At 39.7% G+C, this 13,093-nt stretch overlaps 1 protein-coding gene across 3 annotated transcripts in view; it reads right to left on the bottom strand.

The window, feature by feature from the left end:
• Positions 1–13,093, bottom strand: part of LOC117302331 — a 33,431-nt gene that overhangs the window by 2,512 nt on the left and 17,826 nt on the right. For all 3 annotated transcript variants that reach the window (XM_033786231.1, XM_033786233.1, XM_033786232.1), the window contains exons 2-10: positions 5,041–5,359; positions 4,366–4,515; positions 3,738–3,863; positions 3,263–3,363; positions 2,696–2,922; positions 2,122–2,339; positions 1,749–1,834; positions 944–1,134; positions 44–225 (exon numbers count right to left, since the gene is read on the bottom strand). In XM_033786231.1, coding sequence (XP_033642122.1) covers positions 44–225; positions 944–1,134; positions 1,749–1,834; positions 2,122–2,339; positions 2,696–2,922; positions 3,263–3,363; positions 3,738–3,863; positions 4,366–4,515; positions 5,041–5,359 — 1,600 coding nt within the window. The remainder of the gene's footprint in view (positions 1–43; positions 226–943; positions 1,135–1,748; positions 1,835–2,121; positions 2,340–2,695; positions 2,923–3,262; positions 3,364–3,737; positions 3,864–4,365; positions 4,516–5,040; positions 5,360–13,093) is intronic.

Below are 13,093 nucleotides of genomic sequence, written 5' to 3' on the forward strand. Positions count from 1 at the left end.
TACACACACTCTAAGACTTATTAACAATATCATCAACACCAACCTGGACATATTCCTCACACCCCTTGAGTGATTGAATGAACTGTGCCACATCATCCACTGTCCATAGACTCATGTCACTAGGCAGGAACACTGTATCATTTGTAGGGGTTCTTATGGAGGGGCTGATCTCCCCTGCAGTCTGACTGGAGTTTGGAGCACTGTTATTTCTACCGTTAGGAAAGGCTGCATTACAAAAATGTAGTAAAGAGGTTAGGTTTTTTTCTGTCAAAACGCTTATTTAATAATATAGCCAACTCTATTTCAATAACTAGGCCTAACATAAAGAAATTAACATCAAAATGTCAGTCACTGGAACTGTTAAATATTTCTATAATTCATCAATACAAAGTTCTAAATATTTATCTTAGCAACATTTCACTTCATACAATAATATCATTATGGAGTTTACTTTTATCAACTCATAAAACACAAGGGACTTGATTTTGTTTGGGACAACCAAATCATGAAAAATACAGAGTTTATTTACAAAATGTATTACAATTCAACAACAAACAAATACAACAATGAATCAATCAACATACACACAGCTATCACAGAAGCGCTAAATACACAAAAAGTTAGACAATTGTATTGTACCGCCAGCAATAGTACAAATCTATTAAAAGAGACAAAGCAAGTATAAATACAGCATTAATGTGTTGTGGCATTACAGGGTATTTTCACTTGGGGCTGGAGACAAGCAGGGCAAAGACATATGGGGATATGGTAGCTGTGTAAGCATCAGCCTGAAAAAACGGCTAAACAGTCACACAAACAAATATTACCAGGTTCATGTTAAGCTGGTACAAGGCAAAAGATATACAACTGATAACAACAAGTATAAGATGTAGCAGTACGCTTTGGAAGCAATTATAACTTGTAAGACAGTTTGAAACATTACCTGGTGTTTTGTGTACAGCATCAGGTCTCGTCAGCTCAATCATCTTAACAGCAGAGGGCGTCTTAGATGTTGGCGTGAGTAACGATTGAGTCCGACGAGTGCTGACGTCCCCGCCCTGACCGGGCAACTGCTGGGGTCCATACATCAGGGTATTGCCGTTAATACGAGTGCCAGGCTGATGGGAATGAAATCTGTAAGAGTAAAGTTTTAAGAAATGAAAGAGAAGACTTAAAATGGATTGATGAAACAGTCAAATTGATTGGAATGCCAGGCTGATGAGAAATGAGTAGCAGGAATGAACAGTTTTAAGACATTTCCAGTCGGGAAACTAAAAAAATTGTTACTTTTCTCTAGAGGTTTTGGACGGCACAACATTTAACTGGCCATTAAACACTGTGATGTTAACATTAGTACTTATTAGGAATTGATCAAAGCTAAATAGTTGGTTTTTCATTTAATATTATGACAATGAATGACCAAATTAAAGTACAATGCATAGTATTAAGGAACTTTATACAAAAACACCATCAAAGTCCTTTTACACAGAAGTACAAATTATAAATTTTGAAAGGTTGATCAATGAAATCTGAAAAGAAAGAAAAAACAATCAGAAAAAATAAATGCAGTTTACATTAAAAGTTATAAAGGTCAAGAAACATCAAAGTAAAACAACTTTAAGGAAGTTGATAAAATACACACAAATATTGCAACTAGAATTACAGAGTAGGAAATTACAGGGGTGAATCGTCTCCCCTAAACCCAAAAGGTTTTGAGTGAGACGTGGATGGCAGATTCAAGAAGTTACCTTGGTCTTAAGCTTGATGCTCCTTTTTGGAATGGTGGGTTGTTTACTTGAGATGAAAGTAGAATAATATGAGGACTTCTATTAACCTGGAGAAGAAAAGTATGAAAAGAAAACAGTTATCAACCATTTCATAAAAACATCTTAAGAGGAATACACGGTGAGGAGGCACAAGTTGCTGCCAGACTAATTACCAGGAACCAACACCCTGGCGGCCTTTCGTTACTTTATCCTTACCAATGTAAAGTGCATTGAGATGTACCGTAATGTGCTATACAAGAACTAGATATGATTAAAACTCAACAGGTGTAAGAGAAGAGATATTTGGTAACTAGAATTGAAAGTCTAGAACAATCAATCTTGGAAAGAAACTCACATCTCTGTCTTTATCGCCGTTGCCTTGCATATCAAAATGTTGAGGTGAATTCTGCTTCCTGGATTTATGTCCCAACGCTGCTTCGTCGCGTTTCTCATAAGATGTGAAAGACTGAGGATCATTAAGGACGAAAGATACGGGTGAACTTTGACCACTGGTGCTGTTGGAAGGTGACTCTGGGCTGTTGGTTCCTAGGTTTAGAGATTTCCGTGCATACTCTGCAGATCAAAGAAAAAACTCAATTCATTTTTGTTTCCTTTTTTGTTATGAGAGAAGGTTAATATTTGTTTATAATAAATTATGACAAAAATAATAATAATAAAGTTTGCTTATAAAGCGCCTCACATCCATGAATGGATCTCGAGGCACTGTATAAATCAAAACAGCACCAAACAAAAGGATAAAACAATCAAAGAGCATTAAAAGATAACAAGAAATATTCCAGCAAACAACTGGACCAGCCAACAATTAAAACTAAATCACAATAAAAACGCAAAGAATTTTTAATTGGCAAATCCAAAGTTCTCAAGAAAAAGTTTGAAAATGAGGATTTTTGTTACAATCTAAAATGTACCAATGTTTTGAGGTTCTGGAGAGTTAGCAGCCTGGAAGATACACCTCTGCTGTTCATCATAAATGTCGCCCTCTGTTGGTGATACACTGCGAGAGCGTTTTCCATTCTTGTACTCAGAGGGTAGATTTCTCTTCCTTGGTCCTTCCCTGGTTGCCAAGAGGTGGGAACCATTTGTTTGGTGTAAATGGTTGATGATTTGATTCAGTTGGCTTGGCTCGGTGTCCATTCTATGAAAGAGACAAGAGAAAAACCACACACACATCATTAGTAAAACTATCATTTGCTTGAATACGTTGGGGTGGGCTTAACAGGCGATGGGTTCGGCTTAAAGGCGTTGAGGTGGGCTGTAAGGCATTGGGTGTGTTGGAGGGCAACCTAGAACTCTTCAAATAAAACTAGGCATCAATGTTGAGTTTTACAATAGCAGCATGTTTGGTGATGAAGGCTAGATGGAGGCAAGATCTACCCCGATGGAGACAAGATCTACCCCAATGGAGGCAAGATCTACCCCAATGGAAACAATTGATACTTTTTTTTCTTTGGGGAGGGGAGGGGGTTAGAACCTACCCTAGTTTTCGAGGAGTCTTAATCTTTTCTGCTGAATTGTTATTGAAGTTCTGTAGGCACCCGTTGGAACCATTCCTCTTGTCGGATAATCTTGGCCGTGTCTGCAACAACAAGAACAAAATGAACGATAGAAGCACTACAAGAACTAGGATTTCAAAAGTTAAACATCCTCTTCCACAAGAAGAGTCCCCGCTCCTTAAACTCATCTTATTCCTTTCTCCCTCTCAATAAAATAAAGCAAATTAACCACAAAGGAAACTGCCTGGGTACATTTGTAAATAGTTGTTGGTTTGAACCATGAACCGAGTCCTGATTGTAGAGCACTGGCATGTTAATCTGACAGTAGTAGGTTCACACTTTCATTTTTTTTTTTTTTTTTTTTTTTTTTTGTGGGGGGGGGGTTTAAGTTCTTTGAATGATAAACTGGAGCATCTTATCTCCTATCTGTGCATGAGCTGAGAATGGTAAGATGTACCTGTAGGAGTCCCCTAGACATGAGGATCTTAAGACTCTTGCCTCGATGGCGAATACTCCTCTTCCAATCCTTGGCTGTTTCTCTTCCACTGATGTACTGAAACTCATTAGGGGTGTGCCATCTGTTCTGTAAGTGTTAAAAAAAAACAAAGATGGATTTGAACAAATTAAACTACCTTTTCATCAGTCGACAATGTAATAGACGACTCTATAATAGAACATTGCAAGAAATATGTATTTCAGACGTTTATTGCCACTCAATAATTTGAAACAGTGGTCGAGGGTCTAGCCACAAGTTTGGTTCTCGCATAATTTGGAAAGGGTAGTCCAAGGCCTAAGCCAGAGGTTTAATGATCATACTCATATAATTTGCAAAGGCCTGGTTCGAGGCCCAAGCCAGTGGTTCGAGACTCACACAATTTGCAAAGGGACGATGCCCGAGCTAGTGAATTGTCACTCACATAACGAGCGTTTCCTATAATTAAGTCATACTACATCAAGCTTCCGCTATTTATTTTTGAGAGAGACATCAGTTTTTCGGACTGAGTTCCTGTTTCTTTATGATTTAAACCCCACAATTCCTGGAGGATATAAAACCAAATTAAGAACTAAAGCCTTCTTCAACTTACATCAAAGAATATACTCTGCCCTTTGCTTCCTTGGCACAGTTTGTTGACATAGAGCAATGCCCTATTAGCGCCACAATCAACGTCTAGTATCTGGTTCCCTTCAATGTCACGATAGGGTTTGTAATCCTCACTGTGTATCAGGTCACCAGACTAAGAGGGATAAACAAAGATACAGAGATTCCAGTTACCATGGTAACATGTCAAAAAAATTGAAAGTATGCCAATATTGATCCAAATTAACTTTAGAGGCAGGAAGGTTTATATCACATTATGTCCAGTTAGTAAAGTTGAAGTCCAGACGAAGGCTGCAACCTTTTTTGAGGTCAAAACAGGACAAAAAAATAGTCTAAACAGAAGTCACTTTTGTATGAGCCATTTTACATGTTTGAGAGTTTTTCCTGGATCCCCTCTTGTTTCCCCTTGCCTCTTTTGCACTTCATCCAACTCCAAGAAAACAAAGTCAGTCACTTTAAAATGTGTATTTATTTTCTTTAATTATCCTTTCAATAAGAAGAATAGCTTTGTGTATGTTATCTTTGATGTAATTTTATATTTTGTGAGGGCCCACAATAATGATCATTCTGTGCTGGACGGGTGCACTCTCAATAAATATTGTTATACAAAAAAAAATTATATACAAAATAAATCCCTTAATGAAAAATCTTCTGAACTCACAATGATCCCAAATTCCATATGAGAACTAAGAGGTGAGTAGCGCTCATCTTCACCCCCATTTGCATATTCATGATTTAAATAATCATCTTCATCTTCATCTTCTATATCATCCTTCTCCAGTTGTTCCGATAACCTTTCTTGAAGACATGTGGACATGCTTTCCTTCTCTATCTCTGTTTCTCCAATGGGCAGGACCTCCATTTTGATGTTGACTCCTTCGCTGATGGGCGGGGCTGGGCTCGTGCAACCTCCTGTGGGTTGGACACTCTTCTCTTCAGTTCCTACTGTTGCCATGGTAGCTGGCTGATTAGTAACAATCCTATGGAAGAGAACAAGTATGAAACTATTAAGAGAATGAACAAAAACAACTTCACAGTTATGCGGCATCTCGTTCAAGATACAGACTCGTTAACTTTGAGTATTGTGATAACGTTATGAGCATGGCCAGGCCTATACCCCTTAACAATAGTCATGAGAATTTACTTTGGAGAAAAAGTTGATGCAAATTGTAAAGTTAAGGGCAAGAATACAGAGAGAACGCAGTGATGGGAGGTCAACTGTTTACAAAACACTACACATTTACAACAAACTTGTCGTACTATAAAACAAGCTTTACCTGGAAATTTAAACTCGTAGACAGTTACATTATCCCTCTTCTAATTTTGTTTTTATAGGCACCCTTTGGAAAAGAGTAACCGGTACTCGCCTCTCCCCCAACCAATCCATCTTTAGGTGTGCCGTCCGTCCTCATGAAGGAAACAGACGGAACAAAATGTCTCTTAAAACCAAGTAATTGCTGGCGTTAATAAGAATAAGACGAATCATGTGTTAATTAATCTCACCCAAAACAAATTAGTCTCGTACCGGATGATTAAACGGTGTCCTTGAAGGATTTATTTGCTCATCTGTCTTAACTCTTCACAAGTATCAAATTATGACACTTCCTCCGTCAGATCAAGCCCATTTTTTCACAAACATTACTTCACAACAAAAATTACCATAGACAACACAATAAATTCTTCTGACAAGCAACCCCCGAAGACCATTGTTCAAGAAAACACGGAACAGAAAGCTTCCTCTGACTTGTATTGTTTATTTCAGCCTTACTTGAGGATTTGATTCAGCTAAACAATAGGAAAGCAAACAATTCACGAAAGTAAAATAAACTGTCGTCTTAACACAAATGATTCTCTCATTTGGGAAAACTAGCATATACGTATAAAACCTCAGATAAAATAATCTTGAACTGTCGGGGGATAATAACAAAAAGCCCCCATCCACAAAGGCCCCTCCCAAAGACCTGCCTGTCATCTCGCACCTGCTGGATACGCTGGTGTAGTCACAACATAATGTATGCACTTTTATCATGGGCCCATGCTTAATTGACAAAATACACCCCTCCCCCCAAACTTCCACTCTCGGTGCTGATGAAGTTTGTTTGACACCCCTTCGGAGCTTTTGGCTGACATTGGCTGAACTAAATTAATTTTATTTTGTAAACGCTGAGTGAAAAACACCGCCCAAAAGAAGAAAAAAATATAACACGAGTTGATGTCACGAAGGAAACGCATTTTAAAAACCTGACGCGCCACACTTTCCTTGATAGAATACCACGAAAAGTCTACTAAGCCTGTCTAGATTGCCGAGGAGCGATGTGCTGACTACCGGCAGTTGACACTTCGCTAATATAAGGTGGAAATCACGCCAAGACCTGTTGGCGCATACGTTCATATCAACGTCTTCCTGTTTATGACATTAGCGCTAAAAAAGTACAGGAGGTTGAATGAAATTATGGCCCGGACATTAAATTTGGGGAAATAAATAGCCAAGTCTGAATCCTTACGACCTCTCTTCTTGGGTGTAAAAACAAAAACACTTCACTTTCATCATCAACACATTCACACTTTGTGAGGATCAAATCATCAAATGACATTCCGAGAAAAACAACATGTAACTAACAACGGTTGAATGAAATTGTGACCCGGACAATACATTTTGGGATATAAATAACCGAGTCCGACTTCACAGTCCTAAGGACCCCTCTACTTATGAGTGAAATCAGTTCACTTGCATCATCAACACATTCACACTTTGTGAGGATCAAATCATCAGATGACATTCTGAGAACAACAACAAAATATAATTAACCACTAAAGGTTACCACCCAAAATAACGGGTGCTTTGTTTTAGCCGAACAAAACATTGTTCAAGTTCATCCAACTTTTACTTTGTAACTTTTTGTAAAAAGCTTCATGACTGATAACGAGAGTAAGGCTATTTTATTGATTTATTTAATTCATTCACGTGTTATTATATCATAAATCATATAATAAAATGGTATCTCATCTCCGTGAAATAATACATACTTAAAGGTACCTATGCGTGCGTTATAGTTTTTGTTTTGTTTTTCGTTTTTTTGTTTGCTGTTTTTCGGGGGGTGTTTGATGGGTAAGACTGAAAATAAATATGTATGAATAGATGAGCACATGTAACCGTAACGGGGATAACTTGGTTGGTTAACATGGTGGAAAATTTCCCTATAAATAGTCTTACCTGAATTTCTTTTTAAACAAATTACTTTCAAAATCAATTTGAGAGTCCGACAAAAAATGTTAGAAACCAGTGATGGATTTTTATTTTTATTTTCTTGAACTCTGATGACTGATTGAGCTTCAACTTTCACAGGTGCTTGCGTTTTTTACATTTTAATGGAATAATGCTCACGCAAAATGTGGAAACGGGTCTTTGGTAATTGTTGGCTGGTGTATGTACATGTATTTTTCAATTCTCCACTTTCGACACAAAAAACATACACACTCATAAGGAGGAAATTCTCTGAGACTGCTTGATGTCACAGGTCGTGTTCAAGTTCGCAACTGTGTTTGTTAAATCGAAGCTCGAAGTAATTATACGATGTCCGAAATGGCGCGACTACGGCTAAGGCTGTTGCTATATGACGTCATCATCATAGGCTTCAACGTTTGTTCCTAGTGTGACGATCAAAGGTCTGTAAACGAAATTCGATCGTGTGGGTGTTTTTACCCCCCCCCCCAATCTCCTCAAACACTAATTAATGGTGTGCCTATGGGCCAGTATCCATCTTACGAAAAACGTCATTCTGTCGTCCGGAAACTGGGCCTAAATGCCAAGCCCAAATTTAGCTTTGGTATCTCTCTATTTATTGACGCAACAAAAGTTATTAATTTACAAAATGATTCATAGGACGAAAACAGAAAATGGGAATGAATGGGAAATAGTAATGGCACACAACAGGACAATACATGGAACTTGTTAATTAGAATTTCGTTGTTGGCTCCTGTACTTGGTGTAGCCTACCAAGATAGCCGCCCATTGAAGTCAATGGTGGCCATCTTACCGCTTTCTCTGCAGTGACGTCATTAATAGTAAAATAATGCTCCAATAAAAGGAACATATAGAACCAAAGCCTAAAAACAAGTGAACATTGCACGAATATAACTTTTTGCTGAGTTAGTTTTAAAATTTGACTTGACTTTGTGACGTCATATTTTGCGTCCATCTTCGTATCAAGATGGACGCTCGTAGGGGTTGCCGTGTTTTAACGTGTCTTCAGTCATTACTGTGACATGCCTACTCATGTTTCGCTCATAGACCACAAATATGACTCATAAAGAAAGCCCATCAACAGCAAGACCTACCAAAATATCGAATATTCTGTTTACATAATATTTACGCTAAGGGTATTTTATTGTTATAGGACAACCCAACTTCAGAACAACGAGGTTACAACGTAGGGGGCCTAGCCAAAACGCAGCAAGTAGTGTCAGACACTCGACATATATAGTAAAGAAAGAGATTGGAGGACTGGACAAGTTTACTATGGGTAGTTGGGGGAGATCTTCATTTCCTCCTGGCGGAAACAGAGCGCATCGTGAGAGAGCACTTGACGTCACACATGAGTCTCACGTGACCTATGAACACACGATGCGGAAGCCGATCATTAGAACCGTCTTCCTTACGCTCTTATCAGTCCGTCACCAGGCGGGTCGGCTGGGCCAGTGGCTGGCGCGTGTGGCGTGGCGTACCCCGTCCGGGACCTGGCAAACATTTCCCGTAGCTTTGGCGATGGGACAGATCCCGGAAGACAAAGCAGTGACTTTCTACACGAATTTTCTGATTTCCGTGTTGCGTGGCCCTTGCTGAAGGCACATGGCCCTTACCAACTTGTATTCCGTTCGGGTTTTCGATCGCGTGCACGTACTCAAAGAAGGGGGACTAGCTATAGCAGACGCTGATGACTGGAACAAATTTGGCGATTTGTAGAGAACTCATTAAAGTACAGTCTGAAAAAACATGGGCAGACCCTGTCAACTTCCAGTCATTTTGGGGAAGTCACGTTCGTTTAAAAAAAAAATTGCCTCATGCAAGTAACGAAATTTTCATAGAGGGCATGGCGCGTATTAAAGGCAAGGGGGTTGTACCTTTGTCTGCATCTCAAAAACATATCATAATACATCTTGTATAGGAACGAGTTTATGAGTTTTCTGTTGAAGAACATACTTTCTCTTTTCGTGGCAAAAGGTGTCCATCTTTAGATTCTGAAAAGAAACTCGGTGTTTCTCAACTCCTCATTGGCGATTTGTATCTGTGGGTAAGTGGGTGGTAACCTTTTTCAGGCATGCCAACTCTCTACATTTTTTTCGAATCATCAAAAGACCAGAGTATGGTCTACTCGATATTCTGACGCCTGACCGCATTTTGACAGCTGATGGTTGAAAAGTAACAACATTTTGTTTGTGCTCCATCCAGAATAATTAACAAGAAAACATAAGTCCCGTAATGAAGTGCAATGACCGATCAGTAACACATTGATGTATCCCCCTGGGAAGGTCTAAGAATAATGATTCACAACCCTCGACCCCACACTGGCCTTGAACCCCCCATGACATCTTCAATGTCAAGAGAGATTAGTTCGATACTTTGTTTTCGTTTTTACCAACTTTCAGTCGTAGATCTGAGGCACCGTTTTCATCCTTCCCTTCTTAAAGAATGAGGACCTGAATGTCTAATGACATCTTTAAAACCAATGGCACCCCCGGTCTATAGCTGTGGGTTGGCTCCCTCCAGCCCGGTCTATAGCACGCTGTAGGTTGGCTTCAAGTCCTTTCTCTGTGCTTCAAGCAATTACCGCAAATTCCTTAGATAAGATCTACGGTGTCCCACTATCAGCCCGAGTCCACTCCCCCACCATATCTTTCCAAAATACCTGTAACATCCCCAATCAACTACCACACTCCACAGATGGGATATTCCTTGTCTCACCCCAGCCGAAGCATCTACATCCACTTCCCCATATCATGATATCTTCTCAAACTACCTGTTACATCCACATACCTATACCGTGTTATAAAGTAACTCTAAAGGTCTTTCCAAGAAATATAGAAGAAGTGGATGCACGAGATAAGAAAGTAGTCTTCACGTTGGGCCGTAACGGTTGTCACTAAGTACTTCTTTGATTGTTATATTATTTGGAAACAGATATATTTTGTTTAACCTATCTGGAAAAAATATACCAAAATGGACGCTCAATATTTAAATAATTGTGTATAGTCCTTTTTCAGATATTAGGCTACTTTATGTTACCGCATTAATTCTTACTTCATTGTCTTTCCACCAACGCAAACCTTTTTAAAGGTTTGCGTTGGTGGAAAGTCTATGATTTGGGATTGAACAAAGACAACATTTACTAGAGCAGGATTTGAACCAACCACCTCCGGATTAACGTACAAGCGTTCTATCAACTGGGCTATCTAGAGCAGGATTTGAACCAACCACCTCCGGATTAACGTGCAAGCGTTCTATCAACTGGGCTATCTAGAGCAGGATTTGAACCAACCACCTCCGGATTAACGTGCAAGCGTTCTATCAACTGGGCTATCTAGAGCAGGATTTGAACCAACCACCTCAGGATTAACGTGCAAGCGTTCTATTAACTGGGCTATCTAGAGCAGGATTTGAACCAACCACCTCCGGATTAACGTGCAAGCGTTTTATCAACTGAGCTATCTAGAGCAGGATTTGAACCAACCACCTCCGGATTAACGTGCAAGCGTTCTATCAACTGGGCTATCTAGAGCAGGATTTGAACCAACCACCTCCGGATTAACGTGCAAGCGTTCTATCAACTGGGCTATCTAGAGCAGGATTTGAACCAACCACCTCCGGATTAACGTGCAAGCGTTCTATCAACTGGGCTATCTAGAGCAGGATTTGAACCAACCACCTCAGGATTAACGTGCAAGCGTTCTATCAACTGGGCTATCTAGAGCAGGATTTGAACCAACCACCTCCGGATTAACGTGCAAGCGTTTTATCAACTGAGCTATCTAGAGCAGGATTTGAACCAACCACCTCCGGATTAACGTGCAAGCGTTCTATCAACTGAGCTATCTTGCCCTACTATATGGTGTCAATCAATTTGTTTTAGGTGCCAAGTCTTATTAAATTTTAGGTTCAACATACAATGAAAATTCTCTCATTTCAGCAGTCAGTGTTTTAAAACTCTCCTCACACATCTACCCTAGTTCATAAAATTGAAGACAGAAAGTCGCACTGATGCAACTAATTAGGGTAGGATTATTTCAGTATTTAAACCCTGCAAGGGTGAACAAGCTTTACATCCGCCAAGACTGGTTTAGGTGACTTGCCCCATTTATGTTTTTCCCCCAATCCTAGTGCCATAACCCTAACTCAACAATGAGGGAGGAAGGAAGTTAGTTTTCTGGAGAATAAGTTTCAGAAGGGCAATAAGAGATCAGTCGACTAGATACAAGTTTAAGCCTGCTCAGGGCAACGCAACACACGGCTATTTCATGTACAATGTCCTTGCAACATTTTAAAAGGAAACAATGCAAAAGAAGGGACTTTGTCATTTTGTTGAGCTTTTTTTTCCAAGGAATTTTTAAAACGGATTGCAGTTGATATTAATTATTTATGGGTGAATGTTGAGGACCAGTTAGCCCAACCACCGCTCCTCGAAGGTGGGGGGGGGGGGGGGGGGGGGTGAGGCAGGCCTATCCCATGTACCATTGTTACTTGACGATACCTCACAATGAAACTGCAAGTTACTGTCAAACATGGAATAAACTTTCCCCATGGCATTACGGGTTGAGGAGTATCACTACAGTTCAGTTTGTTTTTATACGGTGCGATTCCTATTTCGTTCGGAGAAACATCACTGTATATTGAGTACAAATAAACGAAAGTGGTTAAATTTCGCACCAAGGGATTTCAGTTTTCGTTTCAATTCATAAATAATTAGGGCAAATTAGTTTGACGGCCAACGAGTGCAGATCTTTTCGTTTCCTGATCGTTATGATATAATGTAATCATGCTTAGATGCCTTTTCGTACACACTGGTTTACTCGTAGCTAGCCCTATACTCGTTCATTGATGTTTTTGTTCATTGATGTTTTTGTTCATTGATGTACCAATTTGACTTCATAGAAATGTAAGTTTATTATGAGATCGTGGATAGCATTGCACAAAAACGGAATTAGCTTAATTCTGATTAATCATATTGCACCATCTCCCATCCAATGGCAGGGAAAACACTCAACATGAGCGGCCCGTTTTTGTGCCTGTTTTTCTTTTCTCATAGTCGCTTCCTTGTTTGGGCAGGAAAGCATTAATAACGGGCTGTAGTTAGATGCGATTTGTGTCCATAGTCGCCTTGTTTGGATTCAATTCATAGTCGGACCCCTTTTGGTATAAACTGGATCCGTATCCATTAGTGCAAAGGGTGACATGGAACCTGACAAAGATGGTGACTTTCTACTAAGACTCTCTTGTGGCCGAAATGGCTTTTGAAACACAACTAATCGGCGTCACCATGTGTTTCAGTAAAGGATAGCAACACCCTTTAGCAACAGCCGTAGCTGTAGCCGAAGCCGCCCATGCGGATACGGCTTCAGGTTTGAAACACAACTGATCGCGTCAGTGTTTCAGTAAAGGATAGCAACACCCTTTAGCAACAGCCGTAGCTGTAGCCGAAGCCGCCCATGCGGATACGGCT

Source organism: Asterias rubens, chromosome 18 (genome assembly GCF_902459465.1).
Source record: "Asterias rubens chromosome 18, eAstRub1.3, whole genome shotgun sequence".
Lineage (NCBI taxonomy): Eukaryota > Metazoa > Echinodermata > Asteroidea > Forcipulatida > Asteriidae > Asterias > Asterias rubens.